The 24,240-nt window shown below is 35.7% G+C and overlaps 2 protein-coding genes across 5 annotated transcripts in view; both read right to left on the bottom strand.

The window, feature by feature from the left end:
* Positions 1-7,446, bottom strand: part of csf1ra (colony stimulating factor 1 receptor, a) — a 29,634-nt gene extending 22,188 nt beyond the window's left edge. Inside the window, exons 1-4 of one of the 2 annotated variants that reach the window (XM_079893503.1) lie at positions 7,361-7,446; positions 4,874-5,021; positions 1,303-1,584; positions 463-750 (exon numbers count right to left, since the gene is read on the bottom strand). In XM_079893503.1, the coding sequence (XP_079749629.1) occupies positions 463-750; positions 1,303-1,584; positions 4,874-4,922 (619 nt within the window). In that variant the 5' untranslated portion in view covers positions 4,923-5,021; positions 7,361-7,446. The remainder of the gene's footprint in view (positions 1-462; positions 751-1,302; positions 1,585-4,873; positions 5,022-7,360) is intronic. The other variant, XM_079893504.1, reaches the window with a different exon arrangement.
* A 2,844-nt stretch (positions 7,447-10,290) lies between these two features.
* pdgfrb (platelet-derived growth factor receptor, beta polypeptide) overlaps positions 10,291-24,240 on the bottom strand; it is a 44,760-nt gene continuing 30,810 nt past the window's right edge. For all 3 annotated transcript variants that reach the window (XM_079893499.1, XM_079893501.1, XM_079893500.1), the window contains 14 exons: positions 23,217-23,425; positions 21,907-22,001; positions 21,695-21,827; positions 20,568-20,672; positions 20,374-20,484; positions 18,792-18,948; positions 17,948-18,114; positions 15,133-15,248; positions 14,367-14,489; positions 14,159-14,270; positions 13,186-13,285; positions 12,879-12,984; positions 11,894-12,147; positions 10,291-10,595 (listed from right to left, as the gene is read on the bottom strand). In XM_079893499.1, coding sequence (XP_079749625.1) covers positions 10,478-10,595; positions 11,894-12,147; positions 12,879-12,984; positions 13,186-13,285; positions 14,159-14,270; positions 14,367-14,489; positions 15,133-15,248; positions 17,948-18,114; positions 18,792-18,948; positions 20,374-20,484; positions 20,568-20,672; positions 21,695-21,827; positions 21,907-22,001; positions 23,217-23,425 — 1,906 coding nt within the window. In that variant the 3' untranslated portion in view covers positions 10,291-10,477. The remainder of the gene's footprint in view (positions 10,596-11,893; positions 12,148-12,878; positions 12,985-13,185; positions 13,286-14,158; positions 14,271-14,366; positions 14,490-15,132; positions 15,249-17,947; positions 18,115-18,791; positions 18,949-20,373; positions 20,485-20,567; positions 20,673-21,694; positions 21,828-21,906; positions 22,002-23,216; positions 23,426-24,240) is intronic.

Genomic DNA, 24,240 nt, shown 5'->3' with positions numbered 1-24,240 from the left:
AATGAAATATTTGTAACATTATAGCAGACTACATATTTAATATGCATATTTATAATCTTTTTTTCAAATTATACATTTTAAATGTATTTATTTATTTTCATCTTTATGACTTAATTAATCATTAGCTTTTTGTCAACTCAAAGTTGGGAAACCCTGTTTTACATTATTCATTCAGCAATAAGAATAAATTGACACATTTTGGAATTTTGTGATTTTTACAAACTTTTCATCTTTGGAACAGTTTGTGAAATCACAAAATTCCAAATTGTATCAATTTATTCTTATTCTTAAAATCTGGAGCTAGCAAGATGTAATATTTTTGAAGTAATTTTGCTTCTCAAATCAATGTATATATTGATCTAAAAATAAATGTATATTGATATTTGGACAATAACTTGTTACTTTTTACCTTTAATTACTTTTTTTTTTTTTGCTGAGTAAAGCAGCTTAAATAAAACTCACTTTGCCTGATGTTTATTTTGAATATCTTTGACACTTTCTCAACTCCTCCAATTCTAGCGCTGCAAATGTAGTCGGCGGTGAATCCAGGCTGAACGTTGCGAATCAGGACACCTTTCCTGGGGTCAAAGGTCACGTTCATGCCGTAAGGTATCGCTGAGCCGTTCTCCATGCGGAGGGTGAAGTCCGTGGCGTCGGGGTCGGTCAGAAGACACGGGATCAACAGATCTTCACCTTCTTTCCGTACAAATGGCTGAATGAAACCCGGTGAGGCGAAGAGATCTCTGGGATCTGTAACAACACAGATGCGGTTTCACATGTTATTGAACATTCAACTTCACCAGTGACCAGATCTTTAACCACTACACCACAACTACTCTTGTCTGTGTGTTTCTCTTGTTTTCCATTACAAATATCCCAAAATCTGCCAATAATCTCGTTTTCCATTTGAATTAAGTTTACTTTTCTGATCCCATTCTGTGAAAATGTGACACTGATTTGTTTTCAGCATAAACTCACCTCATTTTGATGAAAGCCAGACTTTTCACAAAGCCAGACTTAATAAATCCAAACTTAAACATCTTAAGTCATTTTGCTTCTCAAGTAAATGTGTCTTGATTTAAAGGGATAGTTCACCCAAAAAATGAAAATTCTTTCATAATTTACTCAACCTCAAGTTATTCTATATATGGTCAACTATCATATATATATACTGTATATATATGAACATATTAAGATTTATTATATATGTATATATATATATATATATATATATTTTTTTTCCAGTGTTCATTTATAAAGTGTTAAGTTGAGAGGAAGAAATGAAAGAGATTGTTCACTCACCCCTGACAAACACATGAACTGAAGACGACATACTTGAGTCATTTCCGTTCGAATAATTGCACTTGTATGTTCCTGTAAAATCAGCCGTGGCTTTATCCACACGGAAACTCCGGATGTTGCCGACATCTTTGGAGAGGTAACGTCTGAATTTGGCCAGTCGGAGATGCCATGTCACCGGGCCGTCACCCTCACAGGTCAAATAAAGAGGAGAACCGGAGCTGAGAATCACATCAGAACCGGCCAGAGTGCCAGAGCTCAGTCTGATCCGCGGTTCAGACAAACCTGACAATCAAACCGCAGAAGAGAAACAATGTTCAAAATGGAGCAGTTTAATAAACCTCTTTGATCAATCAAGCTTTTCAGGCTTATATAGTATGATAGTGAGAACATGAAGCTCATACTTGAGGAGGAAAAGACAGCTCGGCCCAAACTGAGCAAAAATATGCAATTTGGTGCAAAATTAAGATGAAATTCTGATAGCTTGTAATGTAAATCAATGAGTAACAGAATAACCAACTACCGACATAAACTCATATAAATATCAGTCGTCACTCTATATCTCCAATAATGAGTATGAACTATCACTCAGACAGCAGAAGGCATGTTGTAGATCGTGTGCAACAGGTTTTCCAGCAAAGTTTTGATCATGTTGATCATTCAGAGGCCTTAAAAATGTGTGTATCAAATATGGCTCTATAGAGTTTCAAGTTTGTTTCAGATGTTACTCCAAAAACCCTTAGAAGAGAAAATAAGATTTATACATTTAGATCTATAAAAATAAACAGCCGAGAGCTTCACTCATCATATTGCAACAATGGATGTTTCATGACTCACATTAATGACGTTTCTTGACCTCTCATTAAACTTGAAACGGATTACTCAGACTCCTCCATATGACAAACCCCATCAAACATTACAACTTTAGACTCTCAGTTCAGATTCCCACAACAATAAACAACTAAATAATGACTCTTTAGAACAAGTATGAACTCATATTTGATAAAACTTCCATCAATGATTCAGTTCCTGTTTATTTCTGTGAAGCTGAAACAATCTCTACAGAAATAAATAAAGGTGACTTGATTTGAGTTTAGCACAAGGCGAGTGTACTGCATACTGCACACTATATACTGCATACTGTTTTATATATGTGATGTTATTAGTATGTGAAACAGTATAGAGCTGTAGAAAAAATTTCATCTAGATTCACCAATGAAACTGGTGTAAATACAAACCTACAAGTGTAAATCAACTGTTAAGATAACTAGTTTTCTGGTTTTCACACAAAATCTGACCACCTATATATATATATATATATATATATCCTGGTTTACAAAACTCTCAAAAACACTTTAGTTTAGGGTCCAATTCTCACTATTAACTTGCTTATTAGCGTTAGTATTACTAGGATATTGACTGTTTATTAGTACGTATAAAGCACATATTAATGGCTTATTCTGCATGATCATATTCTACATACCTTAAAATCCCAATACCTAAACTTAACAACTATCTTATAACTAAGCAGTAATTAGGAGTTTACTGAGGCAAAAATCATGGTTAAAAATTAGTTAAAAGTGAGAACTGGACCCTAGTCTAAAGTGCGACCAAATTCTGTTTTAAAATGGTCAGATTATGACATGTTTATGACATCATTCCTGCTCTCTGTACTGCAGATCTCTCTTGAAACGCTGATGGTCACATCGATAAGAAAAGGTTCACGTGAATGTGTTGATATGAGGGGTGAAGTAATGAGAAGAGAAATGAAAGCAGTGTGTGTGTGTGTTCAGTGAGAGAACATGATGAAGAGTCGTGATCCGCACTGCGCAATCAGCCTCAAACATCCCGATCCTTCTCTCACTTCTGCTTTCCTCATTGACGCATGAACTGGAATGTTAAAGGTCTAACAATAAAACACTGAAAAACTCTCTTTCCATCATTTAATGGGACAAGCCTTATGTTTGTGCTGTGTGTGTTTTATTCAAACTCATTTCAATGAGAATTTAACCATCTGCGTCTTCTTGAAAAACCAGTTGTTTTGGATATCAATGCAAAAATTAATGTTCTTCCTCAGTTTTTTTGTCTTGTTTTCTAGTGCAAATGTGACCCTGAACCACAAAACCAGTCTCGAGTCGCACGGGTATATCTGTGGCAATAGCCAACAATACATTGTATGGGTCAAAATTATCGATTTTTCTTTTATGCCAAAAATCATGAGGATATTAAGTAAAGATCATGTTCAATTAAGATATTTTATAAATTTCAAACCGTAAATATAGAAAACATTTATTTTTGTGAGTGAATGCAGCACAATCGCCAACATAAATGGACAACTTTAAAGGAGATTTTCTCAATGTTTCCATTTTTTTGCACCCTCAGATTCCAGATTTTCTAATAGTTGTATCTCGACCAAATATTGTCCTAACAAACCACACACCAATGGAAAGCTTATTTATTCAACTTTCATATGATGCATACATCTCAATTTAGAAAAATTGAACCATGTGACTGGTTTTGTGGTCCAGGGTCACAAATATCAAAACAGTTTGAATCAAGATACATTTACTTGAGATGCACAATGACTTCAGATATAAGGTGCTAAGTTCACACTCTCAGAAATAAAGGTTTCAAAAGGGTGTTTTCGCAGAGATGCCATTGAAGAACAACTTTTGGTTCCCCAAAGAATCTTTTGGTGAAATGTTCTAAAAAAGACATTTTAGTAATCTGAAGAATCTTTTATTGAATAGAAAGATTCCATGGATGTTAAAGTTTTTTCATAGAACAATCAATGTCAATAAAGAACCATTATTTTTAAGAGTTTATGCTTAAAACAAGAACAAATATCTGCCAATAGGGTAAGAAAAATAATTGTTAATTCAAATGGAAAACACTATATATATATATGCATCCCAAGTAAAATCTTGATTTAAGAATGCTTTTGAATATTTGTACAGGGAAGAAAATGAAAAAAATACCGAGTAAGTGCACACTTGTAATTCTCAAAAGCTACAGTATAAAATCCATCAGCGCTGGTCACATGACACGATAAACAGAGTCAATCCATAGACAATATTTCAAACCCAACTCAGAACCGATTTCATCCATAATTGTGTGAGAAACATCGAGAAACAAGAACCAGATCAAGAACTGGCTCACATCAATACAAAAACAACCCAAGATTCTTCATTTTGGAAAATGAGCTGCCTTTTCATAGTCAGGAAGATTTAATGGAGATCTATCTCTGTCTCATTTCATCAAATTTGTCTCAGATGTTTCTATTAAAAATGCTTATAAGAAACAAACTCGAGTCAAAAGCATGAGTATAAGAGATATTAAATGAATGGAGAAAGCATCAGATCAATTGATTATTATGATTATGACTTCTGAATACTTCTGAATACACAGTTTGGTATCTCTGTATATTTGAGCACAGTTTGAGACATTTTTCAGATCTCTTCTGAAACTAATGTGAGATTACTATGACTTTTGACAGTAGAAACATCTGAGAAGTAAGAGAAATAATGTTGTTGTTTTTTTTACAGTAGGCTAATGTAAATGTTGAGCGTCTTACCCTGAGCTCGGCCGAACAGGATCCCACAGACGAACAGGACCGCAAACATCTCAGAGCGGCTCCTGTTCAACAGTTTATCAGTCTTCAGTGTCTCAGAGCAAATAAGGACTGATCCTTCGGTCCGTCAACACAGACTTCTCATTTCTGTCTGACAGGATATGACAACTGAGGGGAATTAGCTGACTGAGCGATGATACTTAGAAACAGTGTTAAAAATAAACATTCTGTGGAGATAAAGTCTATTGGTGTGAACAAAAACGATGTTGATCATTCATCAAAATCTGTTTAAACCAATTAAGCAAAATCAAAATCATGCACTGAAAAAACAAAACAAAAAAAAAAGTTCTTGCTCAGAATGTTTATCTTGTTTTCCAGTACAAATATCTAAACATTCTTAAATAAAGATGCATTTATTTGAGAAGCAAAATAACTTAAGATTTTAAGTATTATTTTAAGTTATAGTAAGTTTATGGTTATCAGGGGGGCTGTATAGCCTACTCGAGTCCGGACTCGGCCACTGGTCTTGCCAAATATGGTTTTTGGTGTCGACCGAGTCCAGGTGTCTTTATTATGTTCCCAGTAAGCACACAGATCGTCGCTTGATGAAACTTTTTTCATTTGATTGGTTCAACCGCCACCCGCCCGAATTTAATTAAAATATTATTTTTCGTCAGATCCGTGGTTTATCCGCATCTCTAGTGTGTGTGTGTGTGTGTGTGTGTGAGTTGGCTCGGCCCTCCCTCATGTAGTTTAAAGTTGACATCGCGTGTATGATTGACAGGAACAGAATGTGAGGCTGATCAGACAGTCGAAACGAATGTGTGTGCGCCTTTAGGCCTATATAATTATTTAATTGTTGTTATTTGAATTAGTCAATTATTTTAAATAAAATTAAAACCAGTCATTATTTCATTATTACATAATGATTTAATTTCTATAGGCTATATTTTTAAAAATAGAGTCGGCTCTTCAGATATGCTCGAGCCAGCTCCGGCTCTTAGATCCGGCTCATTCGCGAACAGTCATCACTAGGCTACTAGTAACCAATGATTCTTGTGAATTTCTTAAACAACTTCCTGATGAATTTATTTTAAAATTCTGCAGTTTGTTCTCAAATAAAAAGAACATATGTTAAATTACACTGTGTTCATTGTTGTTTAGCCAAACTTTAATGTTTTCTGAAAATACATGTCTTTCCTATAAACCCACGACGTCCAAATAACAATATAATAGGCCTACAATACAATATTTTTTTCAGGAAAGGCATAAACCAACCATAGGGGTACACTCTGTAATGCTGGTCACTTCTTTTCTACACTACTGTACATCTGGAGTGAAGCTATATTGTCATTTAGTTGCTCAAATGCTCAGTACTAGTACCTAGCAGTGGTAATAGTAGTGGGTTGGTGTTTGTATATCAGTTCTAACACTGCTATTATTGATGTACTATTTTATTTAATACTGTGAAGCTGCTTTGATACAATCTGTATTGTGAAAAGCGCTATATAAATAAAGTTGACTTGACTTGACTTGACTTGACTTATTATGAGGTATCACCATACAGTATGTCATCATCCTGTTTTCTTAGAAGATTATCAAGGGGAATGTCTATACTTAAAAATCCTGGGTGTTGTGACACTGTTTTTGCTTTTAGATCAACAAATAATAACCCAAAATGATTGTCCTGATAATGTCATGCATAAGACTTTTTTTTCCTGTCCTGGACTCAGTCTTGACTCGGACTGAAACCTTTTTGGACTCAGTCTTGTCTTGGACTCGAACCTCTTTGGACTCAGTCTTGACTTGGACTCGACTAGTCCTGGTCTTGGACTTGACAAAGGGGGTCTTGACTACAGCCCTAGTTAAACCAATTCTAAAATATCTGCAAATGGGGTCAAAAAAATAAACTTAATTCAAAGGGACCTCATTGGTAGATATTTAAAAAAAATTTAAGCATAAACTCTCTAAATTTAGGTATTTTTCAGAAAAAAATACTTAATATCTTAAGTTATTTTGCTCCTCAAATAAATACATCTTGATTTAAGAATGTTTAGATATTTGTACTGGAAAACAGAACAAAAATAATGTGGAAGAAAATAATTTTTGCAGTTAAGAAGCAAAATGACAAGATAGGCCTATTAGGTTTTGCTTTCCGAAAATATTTATCAAAATTAATTAAGTTTATGCTTAAAAAACATGGGTAAGGCATATAAATTTAATTCGAAAGGAAAGCAAGTTTATTTTTCTTGTTTTAAGATAAACTTAATCTTTTTAGCATAAACTCACTTAATTTTGATAATTCTATCGGAAAACATGACTTAATATCGTATAGTGCATCTAAATTGTGTATCTTGATTTTAAGTACATTTAGATATTTCTACAGAAAAAGACAAAAAACAAAAATACTAAAAAAAACAAAAAAACAAAATACTAAAATACTAAGATTTTTCTTTTTGCAGTGCAACAAAAAAACAAAGCTTGGTTTACCTGAGTGTCAGTGAAGCTCTAAAGATCCAGATGAGAAGATCTTCATCAAACCCTCTGCTGCGTGTCCTGATAATCTCCAGTCTGAAGCTCAAACTGAAGCTCACCAGGCCTGGAACGGTCACACTCCTCAAACCGGCAGCACTGCGGTACTCAACTGAGACGAATGCGGGTCCTGAACACTGAGAACGGCGGGAGTTATGGACGTCTGTCCGTGACCTCTTGAACAAAACCATCCAGTGTTCAGACAGCCTCATGATCAGCACATCTGTGTTTACATGTGAAAAACAGGCCATCAACAGCTTCTTTTAATATCACATGAAGAAAGACTGCGGCTGTATTTGCCTGAGATGAGTGGATAATTGATTTTGCTCACTTTATGGATTTTTTCTGTTGCTTTTGTTTGGAATACGAGGGTTAGAAGAAGGAAAAAGGCCTACATGATTTTTTAGTGCACCCAATTACTCAGATCTTAGTAGTTAAAGGTCTTCAGTATGTTGTATATAGATCCTGATGACAAAGCAGTATTTGCCCTCTGATATTTGCCTAAAACATTACAAGATTAGTTTGACAGAAGTTTTGTTCATTTCTGGAAATGTCCAGCAGTTATTCTAGTATACTTTCTATATTACATAATATATTATTAATATACACTCACCGGCCACTTTATGTACACCTGTTCAACTGCTTGTTAATGCAAATATCGAATTAGCCAATCACATTGCAGCAACTCAATGCACTTAGGCATGTAGACATGCATGATCTGCTGAAGTTGGAGCATCAGAATGAGGAAGAAAGATTTTAGTGACTTTGAACATGACATGTTTGTTGGCGCCAGACGGGCTGGTCTGAGTGTTTCAGGAACTGCTGATCTACTAAGATTTTCACACACAATCATCTCTAGGGTTTACAGAAAATGGCCAGAAAAACAGAAAATATCCAGTGAGCAGCAGTTCTGTGTGAAAATGACTTGTTAATGTCAGAGTAAATGATCAGACTGGTTCAGCTGATAGAAAGGCAACAGTGACTCAAAAAAACACTTGCTACAACCGAAGTCTGCAGAAGAGCATCTCTGAACACACACCGTTGAAGCTTGAAGCAGAAGAGCTACAGCAAACATTGGCTGCGATTCACACGGGCTCACCGACATTAGACAATAGAAGATTGGAAAAGCGTTGCCTGGTCTGATGAGTCTTGATTTCTGCTTGATGCAGAATTTGGCGTAAACAACACTAAACACTAAAGCATGGATCCTGCCATTTATCAGCGGGTATTTCAGGCTGATATTGTCTTGGCACACTTTGAGCCTCTTAGGACCAATTGATCATCGTTTAAACGCCACAGCCGACCTGAGTATTGTCGCTGACCATATCCATCCCTTTATGACCACAGTTATTTCCAGGTAGCAATTTAAGTGCTTAAAAGTAAACTTATTTCAGTTAGCTGCAAAGGCAACATTTCAACCTCATTTCAATGAACAAAAATGCTTTTAAAAGTTTCAGTTTCAGTTTCAATTCATTTTAATAACCCTGATGTCGAGTAAAGAGTTACGGTAAACTACATTTATGTTTCTCAGAGACAGTAATAACACTAAATTAAGAGCGAATGGAGACTTCTGCTGAAGTCTGTTGTTTTTAGGGCAAAGTTGATAGTTTAGGGTGTAACTAATATCTCCATTAGCTCTCCTGAGCCGTGAAAGAGCAACAACAGACATGTTATTAAAGACTTTATCACAGCTTTTATTGTTTATCATACACAGACTGTGTAAAAGAGCAATGTACAAAATATCTATACAAAAATATACTTGTAAACATACATATAGCTTTGGTACCTTAGAGTGTGTAACTTTACTATGTGATATATGTATTGAAATGTGCAATTTAATAAGGCCTTGTGCATACATGAAAACACTTAAATTGCTATAATGACATAAAAGACAATGAAGAATAAACAAGATGAAGCCATACAAACTCCTTCTTAAACTCTGTTTGGGTATATCATGAAAATCTAAGTACTCAAACATTGTGTGGAAGAGTTATTGGACTGGTACTAATATGATTATTTTGATTCTAATGTACCGTGAGTCATTCAGATATACTGGTGTTATCAATGACACTTTGAACGGCTTGATTTTGTACAAAAAAATGATGTTCTTCTTCAGGATTGTCGACTTGTTTTCCAGTACAAATATCTAAACATTGCTAAATCAAGATATATTTACTGGAGAAGTAAAATTACTCAAGACTTAAGTCTTGTTTTCTGAAAAATGAAGCAAGTTTTTGCTGGAAAACAAGAGAAAATATCTGCCAATCAGGTCTGAATAAACTTGCTTTCCCTTTGAATTAAGTTTATATTTCTTACCACATTTTTATTCCCCTGTTTTAAGCATAAACTCACTTGATACATTTTTCAGAAAATAAGACACAATGTCTTTTTGCTTCTCAAATAAACAAGACTTAATATCTTTAGTCATTTTGCTTCTGTTGATTTAAGAATGTTTAGATATTTGTGATGGAAAACAAGACCATACTAAGAAAGAAAATCATTTTTGCAGTGTAGTCTCGAGTTGCTTTCTCTTTACAGAATCATAAACAATCACGTGTGTGTAAATATGCTTCAACTACTCATAAACATTAAAGTGCAAGTTTGCTACAAGAATCTTTACAAAAAAAAGTTAATGAAAAGTCACAGGCCGCTGCCTGAATACAGAAATGAAATATGCACTTAATTTTTTCAATAATGTTCAAAATAGGCTGAGAATGATTTCAACACAAAGTAAAAATTAAAAATCATCTATAATATAAAACATCATATTTCTGATGTGTTTCATGGTGTACCTTTTGAATAACACAATTCATTTACAGTATCAGCTGATTGTAGCTTTGCCTTCTGCAGTTTATAATACTGCATTGTACCATTTTAATAAAACAAAATTAAAAACTGATCTGGTTCAAGCCTCAACCTTCACAGACGGTCCTTTAAGAGCACACGAGGAAGTCTAGCATATCATTCTGATGCATTTATGAACATTTCTTTTGAATTGATGCATACAATTTGTAAAAAAAATCTGCTCAAAATGTACATTAAAATTACTTCATGATGACAGGAAGTAGGAATGCGTCACAGGAAGCTCTCCTCCACTTCTGGACTTCCAGAATGTTCCGGCAGCAGTTCCTCTCGCTCGGGTTCAGTACTCGGGGTTTCCATGGAGACTGTCTCCTCATCAGAACTTAAAGAGCTTTTGGAGAGAGAGAGAGAGAGAGAGAGAGAGAGAGAGAGAGAGAGAGAGAGAGAGAGAGAGAGAGAGAGAGAGAGAGAGAGAGAGAGAGAGAGAGAGAGAGAGAGAGACATTAACATCACATAAGTTTGAACCTCCAGGGGGTGCTGTTAACAATTTGGAAATTCATTAGATAAGAATTATTAGCTTAGTGTTGTTTTATATTGTGTTATATATATATTATTAATCATTTCTATTTTATCATATTATATTATCACATTATTTATTGATATTTATTATAATTATTAGAAAATAATTACACACATTGAACAAATGTATACCATGAATGCATATGTCGAGTAATACATGTAAAATAAAACATGCTAAATAAATCTAAATATACACTTCATCAAACTATTATATATTATTTCTATTATATATCCTTTACATTTTATCATATATTATTTAACTATTTACACACATACTGAACAAATATATACCATGAATGCAGATGTCGGCTTGGCCAAGTGAATATATGTAAAATAAATAAATAAATAAACACTTCACATTAAAATTATATATTATTTATATTATATGTATCCTTCATATTTTTTATATATCCTTTATATTTTATTTAATTAAATTATATTATATATATATATATACATATTTATTATAATATATATATATATATATATATATATATATGTGTGTGTGTGTGCATGTGTATACTGTATATACAGTATTTATATAATTATTTATGTATTTATGCATTCATCTAGCTAGCATGTATTTAATTTACATTTTTTATATATGTATATATATATATATATATATATAAATATGCGTGTGTGTGTGCATATATATACACACACACACATATATATATATAAATATATATATATATATATATACGTATGTGTATATATATATATATACACATACACATACGTAGATATATATATATATATATATATATATACACACACACACACACACACACACACACACACACACACACACACACACACACATATACATACATATATATATATATATGTGTGTGTGTGTGTAATTTATGTATGCTATTTTTTAAGTTTGAAAGCGTTTATTTATGCCATAAAAGTTAAGTACAGGCTCTCATTTTCACGTTAAAATCGTTCCCATTCGCACAGAATTATTCATACAGTTTTTTTAAAAATAAAAACAGAAGTGATCCTCTCCACATGGAAGAGGAAGAGGTAATGTCTCATCTTTCCTTCATCCTCTGCGGTTTATAATGGTCTGATTTATTTCTGATCACAGGAAGCCAGCGTTACCTCGAGGGGGTTTCCGTCAGCGCCGGCTGGTCCTGGGTCTCCTCCTCCGGCTTGGGGTCGGGGATGGGGATGATGTACTCGTTGTGTGGAGCCTCGTCGTCAGCCTGCGGGCGCGGGTTCGGGTTCGGGGTTTCGTCCGAGGAGGGAGACTCAAGAGAGAAGGCACCCGGGAACGGAGAGGGGACCAGCGGCTTCACACGAGCCACCGCAGGGTGATCGCTCTTCAGAAAGCTGTCGCTCACCTGAGAGTATTTCTGAGGGAGAGATGATGATGCTTTCATGAAGAAGATAAAAAGTTCACAACCACTCAAACGTTTGGAATAATTAAGAGATTTCAATTATTAGAGCCCCTAATGCTCACCAATAATGCCTTTATTTGATCAAAAATACAGTGACATAATATTACAGATTATTACAATTTTTAAATGTAATTTATTCCTGTGATCAAAGCTGAATTTTCAGCATCATTACTCCAGTCTTCAGAGTCACATGATCCTTCAGAAATCATTATAATATGCTGATTTGTTGCTCAAGAAACATTTCTTAAAAATTACAAGGATTGTTGAAAATGTATCAATATTTGCTCTCATTCTTAGTTTAAAAATGGCTCCCATTCGAATAAATTCTGCTTTATGCTTGAAAGTACTTTAGCAAAAGTTGTGACCACAGAATGATGGAGAAAAGACCTTTAGGAATATTACAATTAGAATTTATTTGCAATCTAAGAGGTTAAAAGATGGTTTGTTTAAAATGTATCGATATGTTCTCTCATTTTTAGTTAAAAATGGCTCCCATTTAAATGGATTAATAATGCTTTATGCTTGACGATTCTCTGTTCCTTTTCGTTGTGTTGATTTTAGAGTACTTGAGTAAAGGGCTTTAACCACAAAATTACAGAGAAAATCATTTTAGGAATATTACAATTAGAATTTCTTTGCAATCTATAATTGCACCATGGAAACGAAACAAGGAACATAAAGGAAACCTTTTTATATCCGTCTGAGAGCATGTTCCCCATCGTGTGCACCAGAAAGGAGAACTCTGGACGCTTCTCAAACTTCTCATCCCAACATTTCCTCATGACCTCATAACTGCAGAGGAACAAACCATCAGCCTTCAATCCGAACCCACCATCACCACATTTATTTAGAGATGCCATAAGAAATTTCCAAAAGCACAATCTGTTACTGAGCACAATCTTATTTACTGTATGAATATACAAAACAAGGATAAATGCAATAATAAGCATGCAAGCCTATATGTTTATGTAATTGTACAGTATGCAAACATACATGTCCTCGTTGGCGTATGAGGGTTTGGCCATGCGGTAACCTCTCTTCAGAGCACTGTAAAACAACTCGTTCATCGGCAGGTCTGGATACGGGGTTCCTCCTGCAAAATCAGCCATAAAGAGAGCTTTTCATTTCACATTTCACTCGCATAAAACAGGAACAATCCTGTATTTGTAAAAGCAGTTTTTGCTAATTCATCAGTGAGCAGTTATGTGCTTAAAATGGATCGTTTTAAATCTCGAATACAAGAACAGCAAACATGCCTTATGAAATAATTGCTAACACTTTACAATAAAGTCTTGTTTGTTAATGCATTAGTTAATGCATCGAACTAACACTGAAAATAATTCTAATGCATTCTTTAATCTTCAAATCAAAAGTATCTGTTAATATTATTTAATGATAACATGAACTAACAATGAAAAGCTGAATTTGTATTAACTAACATTAACAAAGATTAATGAATACTAATGACAAATGAATTGCTCAATTGTTAGTTAATGAATGCTAATAGGACCCTACTGGATAATAAAGTGTTGCCAAAGAATTCTTATAATCATATAAAATGGATGTCATTGCTAATAGTGACATGTATACAGTATCAACTGTGTATAGGTTTCACACTATGAAATGTATTTAAACACAGACCTGAATAAGTAGTAATAAGACAAATTTCTTCTGTTTATAGGAAATATACATTTATACAACATCTCTGTTAGGATACATGCACATGTCACTACATAACATTGCATCAGATTTATGCATATGGCAGATGCTTTTATCCAAAGCTTGCATTCAAGCTATATTTTTTTCCCCTTGGCCTTGGCGTTGACATAACATGCTTTTTCACACAATACATATTTTAGGTACAATATATATAGTATAAGAAACCTCATCAATGTTCATTTCTATTTGGGGATTAACATTTAGTGTTAGTGCATAGACAGTCAGGAGAAAGAATAAGTGGACTCACCCAGAGTGAAAATCTCCCACAGTAAGATGCCGTAAGACCAGACGTCACTCAGAGTGGTGTACAGGTTATGAAAGATGCTCTCCGGCGCCATCCACTTCAGAGGAAGAAACGTCTGCAGAGAAACACACACCGTTTCATTTTAAAATCACAATTGTGACTTCAGTGACTTGCTGCATGTTTGAATGAATGTGTTGAGGGATCTACGTACGCTGCCTTTGGAGATGTAGTTGTTGTCGTGCATGATGTCTCTGGCCAGTCCAAAGTCACAGATCTTGGCCAGTTTGCCCTCGCAGATCAAAACGTTTCTTGCTGCCAAATCTCGATGGACACACTGACAGAGACACAGAAAGATGTGCTTTACTTTGCAAAGAAATAAAATGAGACACTTTCTCTAGATCAGCAAAAAAAAAAAAAAAAAAAAAAAAAATCTAAATACTCAGCAGGAGGTTAAAGGTTCATCAAGACATTGTTTTACAGAAGGGATGCATTTCCCATTTACAACAGCAGATGGTGATGTGTTCATACTGGCCAGGGTCATTAAATTGAACTAAAACCAAGCAAAAACTTTAATAATTAACTGAAATACTTTAAAATACTTAACCTTTTTAAAAACACTTAAACTTAAATTTTATGTCAGCTAGTTCCCAAAGCAACATTCTCATTTTCATTTAGTTTAACTTGATGTACTTGATAAAATATAAAATTAATAAAAAAAAACTATAATATAGACATAAAAAACAACTAATAAAAAATGCCAAAACTACAATGCAAAATGTAAATTACAAAATAATTCAAAATATTAATAAAATGTATCTCAATGCTACTAAAATAACATACTACTGGAATATTAAAACATGCCTGACAGATTCTTTCGAGTGTAACGGTGAGTTAGTGGACTGATATTATTTTATCATGTCAGGTCTAATGTTTTGCAGGTCAACAGATTTAGTACAGTAGTTATTACAGATACTCACGTTCTTTGAGGCCAGGAACTCCATGCCTTTGGCCACCTGGTAACTGAAACCAACAAGATCACCGTAGCTCAGAACCGGAGAATCACTGATGACCAGAGAATGATCCACCCTGTGACCTGTGACACACACAACATAAATCTCATCATTTGATGATGCAAATACAAACGCAGTGCCATGGCATTCTTAGAAGTACCTTCGAATTTTACCGTTGTACCATCGTATTAGCTTCTAGCATCACTGCAAAAAAATGATTTTCTTCCTTAGTATTTTGTCTTTTTTTCTAGTACAAATATCGTATTCTTAAATTTTAAAGGCTCCTAATTTTGTTCTGGAGTCCCCTACAATAGGTTTACATGCATTCAAGGTCAAAAAACACTTTTGTTTTCTCATAATAAACAGTGCAGGATCACCTCTTTTCTCACAGTGTCTGAAACTGTTCTATAAAGGATTCAGTCTCTCTAAAGCCCTCTTTTCCAAGAGATTCCATGCTCTGATTGGTCAGATGGCCCAGTCTGTTGTGATTGGCCGACAGCTCACAGCGCTTGACACACGGTGATACGAACAGTAACGACTGCATAGTTTTTACTGTATTAAATTCCAGCCTGAGTCCTCATCATTAGGAAGTGCATCAAAGTGGATTTGCTTTCGCAGTGTAGAAATCAGTGTCTTCCCGACATGTCAACAACATGAACCAAACATTTCCGGTATCAGCTACAACTACAGTGTTTGAGGGCGGTGACGCCAAATAGAGGGCCAACGCTGCTCTGCGTTGTTCGCAGCAGCCAATGACCATAGACTGGCATTATGTAAATTTGTTACAAACCTATGTAGGTTCGAGCAGGATGTGAGACTGGCAGAACTGACGACTCGTTTCAGGCAATAACTGCATTTTTCTGCACTTGTTTGATCTTTGAAACTTTGTAGACCTTTTACATTCACAAACAGCCATTACATAGGTAATATGTGACCCTGGACCACAAAACCAGTCACATAGGTCACAATTTTGAAATTGAGATTTATACATTATATGAAAGCTGATATATAAATAAGCTTTCCATTGATGTAAGGTTTGTTAGGATAGGACAATATTTGGTTGAGATACAACTATTTAAAAATCTGGAATCTGAGGGTGCCAAAAAAATGGAAACATTGAGAAAATCTCCTTTAAATTTCTACATTTATGTTGGCGATTGTGCTGTATTCACTCACAAAAATGTTTTATATGTTTACGGTAGGAAATTTACAAAATATCTTCATGGAACATGATCTTTACTTAATACCCAAATGATTTTTGCCATAAAAGAAAAAACAATAATTTTGACCCATTCAATGTATTGTTGGCTAATGTCACAAATATACCCGTGCGACTTGTGACTGGTTTTGTGATCCAGGGTCACATATAGGTAATTTCAGGAAAAAAGCATAATAGGGCCACTTTAAATCAATATACATTTACTTGAGAAGCAAAATGGCTGAAAAATCTAAATTAAGTATTGATAACTTTGACTTTATGCCTAAAGCAAGATTTTTTTTTTATATGTATATATATATATTTTTTCTTGTTTTAAGCATAAACGTTTAGTTTTGAAATTTAAGATTTTTTTTTTTTTTTTTTGCAGTGATCACGACCACTCACTGTTTTATCAGGGCTTTCTACGTCCAAGAGTCGCTGAACTCATCCTGACATCCTCTCAGCTAAAATTAAAACACGTCTCAAGAAATACTCAAACAATTAATAAATGTAAAAATATACAATGAGACTTTTTAGTCTTGATTTAAATAGCGCAGAAACCTCAAGCGTTTCACTTTCATTAAGTTATTCGGACATCCTGTCAGATGAGGAAGTGAAGCATTAATGAGCATTATGAAAGAGATCTCTGTCACACAGACTCTGTCTGTGCTCAACCTGAAGACCTCGCAGCATCACTGAGCCAAAGATGACACAGCGAGCACAGAGGCATGATGGGAGCTTTAGGATGTTAGTTTTATTTCTCTGCAGAAGGTTTCAGTGTCTGCACAACAAGACAAAACCTTACAGTCTTACATCATGATGTGAACTTACACTTTCTGAATCACCACAATATTACAATTAAAGTATAAATAGAGACTGTTTAAACATACTGGTAACTAATTACATGAATTATATGCAAATTCATGAAGATTAACCAGATGTGGCAGTGCTGCTAATAAATCCTGTGATAGACATTTGGCATTTCAGTAAATATTGAAATAATTGTTTATTGTGATTATTAGCATTATTAATAAATGCAATGCAATTAAAATGCAAAAGTGCAATTGAGTGCAAAAATGCTACTGTTTGTATATATATATATATATATATATATATATTTTTTTTTTTTTTTTTTTTTACAGTACAAATGTAATGTACAACAGTAATATATTTATGTCTTCATTTTTATTAGAGTTCAAACTACTAATAATAATAATAAAGACTGAGAGTCTTAGTTGGTATCAGCAACAGCAATCTCATATGAAAAGGTCTAATTTTCATATGAGATTAAATATTACATCGCTGTTAAAATTGCCACTTATGTAAAAAAATATATATAATAATAATAATATTATTATTTTTGTCCAAGTTGTGCCACCCTAAATCATTTGAAAAAAATAAAATAAAAATCAGATAACCATGAACATGCAAATGTGTTGTAAAATGACTTAAATATTACCTTCAAATCTCAACAGGTATTGAAATAAATATTTGACATCTAAGGTTTGAGCTGACAGCAAGGTTTGGGAATGAGCGCTGCTGTAGTCGAGTTGGAGGACTATAGACAGCGGGGGGAGTGTGTACCTTGCTCCTGGTAGATGTCCTGCTGGTACGGGGACTCGTAGGGTGACGGCTGGATATCTGCATACTTGATCGAGTCTGTGAGCTCCTGCATCGGGACATACTCCATCTGCTCGTCTTTAGTCATGTCCATATATCCTCCATCACTCTCGCTGCCAAACGACACATATCTGCAGAGCAAATCAATACAACCTGATTACATCAGTTTTACGTTACCTAATGTTATTGTCAAGCATGATTAATATTCACCATAGTATTTAAAGTTAGTTTTAAACGTACACAATAGGTCAAAAGTTTGGAATAATTAATATTTGTTAATGCTTTTGAAAGAAGTCTCTTGACTTGGGTTCACTAAGGCTGCATTTATATGATCAAAAATACAGTAAAAACAATAATACTATAAAATATTATTACAATTTTAAAGAACTGATTTCTAATTTGGTGCGCAATAATTATTGGTGCTTAATTATTAATAATGGTTCTTATTATTATTATCAACATTAAGCATTTTAGTGGAAACTGATGCACTTTTTCAGTTTTTCAGAGATAAACATCTTTTGTAAAGAAATGTCTTTACTGTCACTTTTGATTTTTGAATAAATTACATTTTTAAAATATATTCAAATAGAAAACAGTTATTTTAAATTGTAATAATATTTCACAATATTAGTGTTTCACTGTATTTTTGATCAAATAAATGTAGCCTTGGTGAGCAGAAGAGACTTCTTTCAAAAACATTAACAATTCTTCCAGTCTTTTAACCGTTAGTGTCCATATGTAGAATAATGAAATCACATAATCATTTGAGAAATAAAAAAAGCTGTTAATTCGGCTGTAATTCTCGTACTCTTTCCCGGTTGGCACGTCACTATCGTTACAGATCAGGCTGCCGTTGGTGATGTGGTTCTTGTCGGCGTAGGACTGGAGGAAGCTGTGCTTGTTCCTGTGCAGGTAGTCCACCAGATCGCCATAGCGACAGTATTCTGTCACCAGATATAATGGACCTGCGTAAAAAATAAAGATTCAACCTGAAAAGACATCTCAAAACAAAAGGTCTGATCTAAAGAGATCAGTGGCTTTAAAGGAACATGCCGACTTTTTGGGACTTTGCTCGCAGCACCTGAGAGAGTTCGCTCAGAGTTGGAGCAAATCCCTCCGCCCAAGTAGCAGTGCTTCGCCTTCTGAGAATATAGTTCCCAGTATGTATACGGTTAGAAGATGGCTGTGTCTCATGTGATCTTTTTATTTGTACACGCTGTGACTATACAGATCTCAACATGTAAATAGGAAAATGTTGGCGTTATTTTGTCACTTTTGGGAGCAGTATGCTAGCTGGAGCCATTTACCTCCAGTCTTTGTGCTAAGCTAGGCTAGCGGTGTGTGCATCAGACAGAGTTACGGCACGCACGGAGATGAAAAGGGTATGTATGGACTTATCTAACTCTGGGGGATACGGTGAATAAGCTAAAGTGTCAAAAAGTCGGCGTGTTCCTTTAAACATTTAATTTGGTTAGGCTAAAAAACTATATAACTTGGGAGAAAAGGTGTCTGCTTTCAACTAGTGTTCATTCTGCCAGTTATTTTTTAATTTAGTCTCAGTCCTGTATTAATGTACTTTTTAGTTGTCATAATATTTAGTCAATCTCATCCTGTTTTTGTTTGGTCACGTTTTAGTCGACTAAATTCTCCTATGCTGCTGACATAGTAAACACAGTCCAGCGCTTCTTGGTTCTACGTCAGCTCACTATTGGCCGGCTCCTGCGTCAGCATCATACGCATGTGTCGTGGTCTTCACATGACCAGCGTCGGCCAATAAAGCGCCTACGTTCTGACGTAGAACTAGGAAGCGGTGCACTGTTTACACTACGTCAACAGCGTAGAAAAATTACGTGGAAGAGAAGAGATGGTTGAATAATGCCGTTATTTTGGGGGGGTTTCGCGCACAAAAAATATTCTAAAGTCACTTTATAAAACATTAAGGTTGAACCAGTGTAGTCACATGGACTATTTTAACGCTGTCTTAACTACCTTTCTGGGCCTTGAAAGTTGCAATAAAGTTGCAGTCTATGGGGAGCTCTCGAATTTCATCAAAAATATCTTAATTTGTGTTGCAAAGATGAACAAAGGTCTTATGGGTTTAGAACGACATAAGGGTGAGTAATTAATGACAGAAATTTCCTTTTTGGGTGAACTAACCCTTTAACATCTGGCAACCACAAGCATGAAAGCATGTAGAATTTATTTAAATTTTTAACTACATTTTAGTCTCGTCTTTTTTAGTCAATGATGTTGTTGATATAGTCACAGTTATCACGTGGTCTCATCATCGTCTCATCTTAGTTACGGAAAAAGAAGTTGTGAACGAAATGAACACTACTTTCAACAACCCTCGACCGTGTGCCGGGTGAGTGCTTGAGTTGTTTGCTCACCTTGTTTGGTGCAGGCGCCCAGCAGGTTGACGATGTTCAGGTGAGGACCCAGGTGACTCATGATCTTCAGTTCAGACATCAGAGCTTGTGTCTCGCTTCTCCGTGCCGTCGCTTCAGTGACGAGAGAACACGAATGACTACAACCAATCAATCACACTCACATACCTATGCCTAAGTGTGTGTTTCACACGTACATTTGAGCATTTTCACTGCCACTTTAGTGGTGGTTTGGGAACGGCTGAGACCATGCGCCGTCGCCTCGACAACACGCCCAAACGCTCCAGATCCCAACGTGCGACCTGAAGAAACAGATACATGTCAGTAAATAAAACACCTGGACATACAAACACTAAGGGCTCTATTTTAACGATCTGAAATGCAAGTATCAAATGCGAAACGCAAGTAACAGCGAAGCGCTATTGCTTTTATACCGGCGGGATAAATGACTCTTGCGCCCGACGCAAATCTAAAATGGGTTGGTCTGAAATAGCTTCATTATTCATAGGTGTGGTTTGGGCATAACGTGAAATAAATCAATCAGAGCGTCATCTCACATTCCCTTTAAGAGCAAGTGCTTTTTCCATGGCGGATTGCTATTGTAACGGCGGATTTGCCAGGCGCACGCCAGGAGCGGTTCACAGCCGAGGAGACCAACGTTCTCGTCACGGCCGTAAAACACAGAGAAGTTACATTGGGGATGGAGAAACACACCCAAATTAGCTTCAGTTTAACAGGCGTGTAATAATTTGGGTAAATGTGTAAGCTAGATTTATGCCTATATTTCACATCTTCATGGACACCACAATGATTTCCCTCATGCGGAATATTTTTCCTTGTAATTATGTATGGTTTGCAAAAACGGCAACTGCTGCGTCTGTGTGTAGATGAGAGAAGCAAAGTGTATGCGCGTTGTGCACACGCTACATTATGGCCAAACATGCGCCCTTAAAATAGCATCTGAACGCGCCACTAAAAAAGAGCCACTGACTTTAGACGAGGTTTTTCCTGGTCAGTGGCGGAATTGTTTTCTGAAACTGCAAAATAGCACCAGGGAACGTTTGCGCCGGAACACGCCTCCTCTTTCATGTTCGGGAGCGCAAGTTCATTCCCTAATTTACCGACGTGCGTCTGTGGAGGGAAAAGTCCACTGTGCGTCAGGTGCAAAATAGGAATGATACATGCGTCGGTGTACAAAGTCAATTGCGCTGGGTGCAAGATGGGGCCCAAAGTGGTAATCTAGTATTTTTGACCACTTTGAATGTCCAGCTACAGGAAAATCTGATTAGAAAAGACACTAAAGTAAGTGTGGTCCTGTTCTCACCCAGAACCAGACTGTCCCGTGGCATCTCCCAGGCCAGGTCATAGGGCAGGTGAATGGGGTCAACGTAGATGTACTCGTGTCCATCTAAACTGACTGATTCAATGACCTTCCACCTGATTTCATACCGTGGCTTCTGCAGGAAGAACAATATAGAGTTTCAGTTTAACAATGTTAAATCTGTAGCAGTCAGACAGGATGAGAATGTCACTGACCTTCCTCCACACAGCGATGAGGATGATGATGGAGATGATGACGATGACCACCAGTGCTAAGACAGCGGCCAGAACTGCTACCTGAGAAAACAACGCTGGACAGAAAAGATGAAAGTTATGTACACAAAATCTTCATATAAAACACATTAAATACTGATTCTTACAGCTGAAGTGCATTTTCAACCACCTTCATACAGAAACAGTTTTCACCATCCAATCAATTACTAAATGGACATCAAATAGTTTTTTTTTTAAATAAAAACAATTAATAAATTATTTATTTACAGTTAAATTACGTTTTTGGTTGTATTTTCAGTCACCTGTCATATAGAGACATGTTGAATTATATCACCCTGATTTTACCTTGATAGACAGAATTAAGAGCTGTACTATATTTTCCCCTCTCTGAATATCAAGCTCCATTCTCAAAAAAAAAAAAAAAAAAAATGTTTTTGTATGTATTTTCAATCACTTGTCACATAGAGACACATTTCACTATTCAATCAATTATTGATGGATAAGTGCTATATATATATTTTTTTTTGCATTGAATATCCATTTCACTTATGTCAATATGTCAAATAGGAAAGTAAAACTGGACAATATGGAAGGCTCATGTTGACTTTAAATCAAGACAACTAGGCTCCATGTCAAATACACTGTAAATAAGAAGTGTTTCTTGGTTTCATGTTATATGATGAGGAACTAGTTGAACTGGAGACAGGATATGAAATCAGTCAACAATATTAATACAAACAAAACCTCAACTAATAAACAAATTAATTAAGAATGCTGAAAGGGGCACTACATAGTTTTAATAAAATAAAATACATTTTTTTAAATGTATTTTTAATAATTTTCAACATAGAGACACATTTCACAATTCAATAAATTACTGTTCTGTGCCTTTTTTTCTCATATCCATTTCACAGAAAAATATGTCATATTAGGAAAGTTTAATGAGACAAAAGTGACGTTCATGCTATCTTTAAATCAAGGCAGCTAGGCTCATATATAAATCTGTAGGCTCATACAGAGAGTCAATAAGGAGTGTTTCCTGCAGCTTTGGCAGGTGTTTGTGTTTCTGGGTTTTCTCACGGCTGAACCAGTATCAGGTTCTCAATGAGCTCAACGGGTTTCACGCCACATGCATGGTGCTAATGAAAGCAGTCCTGGAGGATCATGGGATTAAATCCAAAGTCACTCTGTGTTTGATCTCCACGGGTGCTGCTCCATTCAGCAGATCCTCATTTCACACATTCACACAGAGGCTTTAACACCCTCCACACACACACACTCATTGTACTCACTGTTGTTGACCAGTCTGATGTCTCTGGCTCGAGCTCCTCTCTCATTGCTGGCCTCACAGCGGATGGTGACCAGCTGCGGCCGGAGGAGGGTCACCTGACTGTGCACTTGATGGATCTTGCGTGTGTTGTTGTAGGTGACATTAGTCTGGATGGAGACACTCTCGGGATCCTCCACCAGGGGGCTCCACACAACGCTTCTGTTACTGCACCTAATGACAACAACACAATGAGTAAACTCAGACAGGAATACTAGGCTGAATCCGAAATCGCCCCCTATACCCTCAAATAGGGCATTATTTGAGGGGACAACCATTTGTAGTGGTGTCCGAAACCATAGTGGACGTTATTAAGTGCACTCATTCAATCCCACATTGCACTGCAATAAGGAGTGTACAACAGATGTACGCTCAACAGCTGATCGAATTCACTCGCTCTTTTTCATTCACTCAGTATTAGTGGACTAACGTAGGGAATAGTGATTGAGGGTTTAGGGAACGATTTCGGATTCAGCCCTAGTGTACTGATTACCACTGTATGCTGCCTTCATAGAAAAATAAATACAGTATGTAGTATGCTGTGTTTTGTCACATGGCCTCATCACATTGCATGTTTCAATTAATGAGTCTTAAAGCTACACTGTGTGATATTTTCCCCCATCTAGCGGTGAAATTGTATATGACTACCCAGTGAATATTAGTTTCTGTTCCTTTCAATTTCGAGGGTGTTTTAACTCCTACGGTGGCCGTATTATTCCAAGATTAACATGGCTTCCAGTTCAACTTCACCCAATTGCGCCTTTAAAACTATCACCTGTGATCCGTCGCAGCACAGATTTATGTTACAAGGTAAACAATACTTTTTCACCATTGACGCGAGGAAAAGTAACGCAAGTTATACTAGAGGTCGTTCTGGCGTTATGCACAACCATGCTATGGTTAGACAAGCAACTATAAAACTTCGAATTTACACAAATAGGCTGGATTACCTGTCGAGAAGAAAGCAGGCAACTTCAGCGTCCGTTTTA

The sequence above is a fragment of the Squalius cephalus genome (genome assembly GCF_949319135.1).
Source record: "Squalius cephalus genome assembly, chromosome: 14".
NCBI classification, from domain to species: Eukaryota; Metazoa; Chordata; class Actinopteri; order Cypriniformes; family Leuciscidae; genus Squalius; species Squalius cephalus.
Note: the sequence above shows the minus strand (reverse complement) of the source record. Positions and strands in the feature narration are given on the sequence as shown.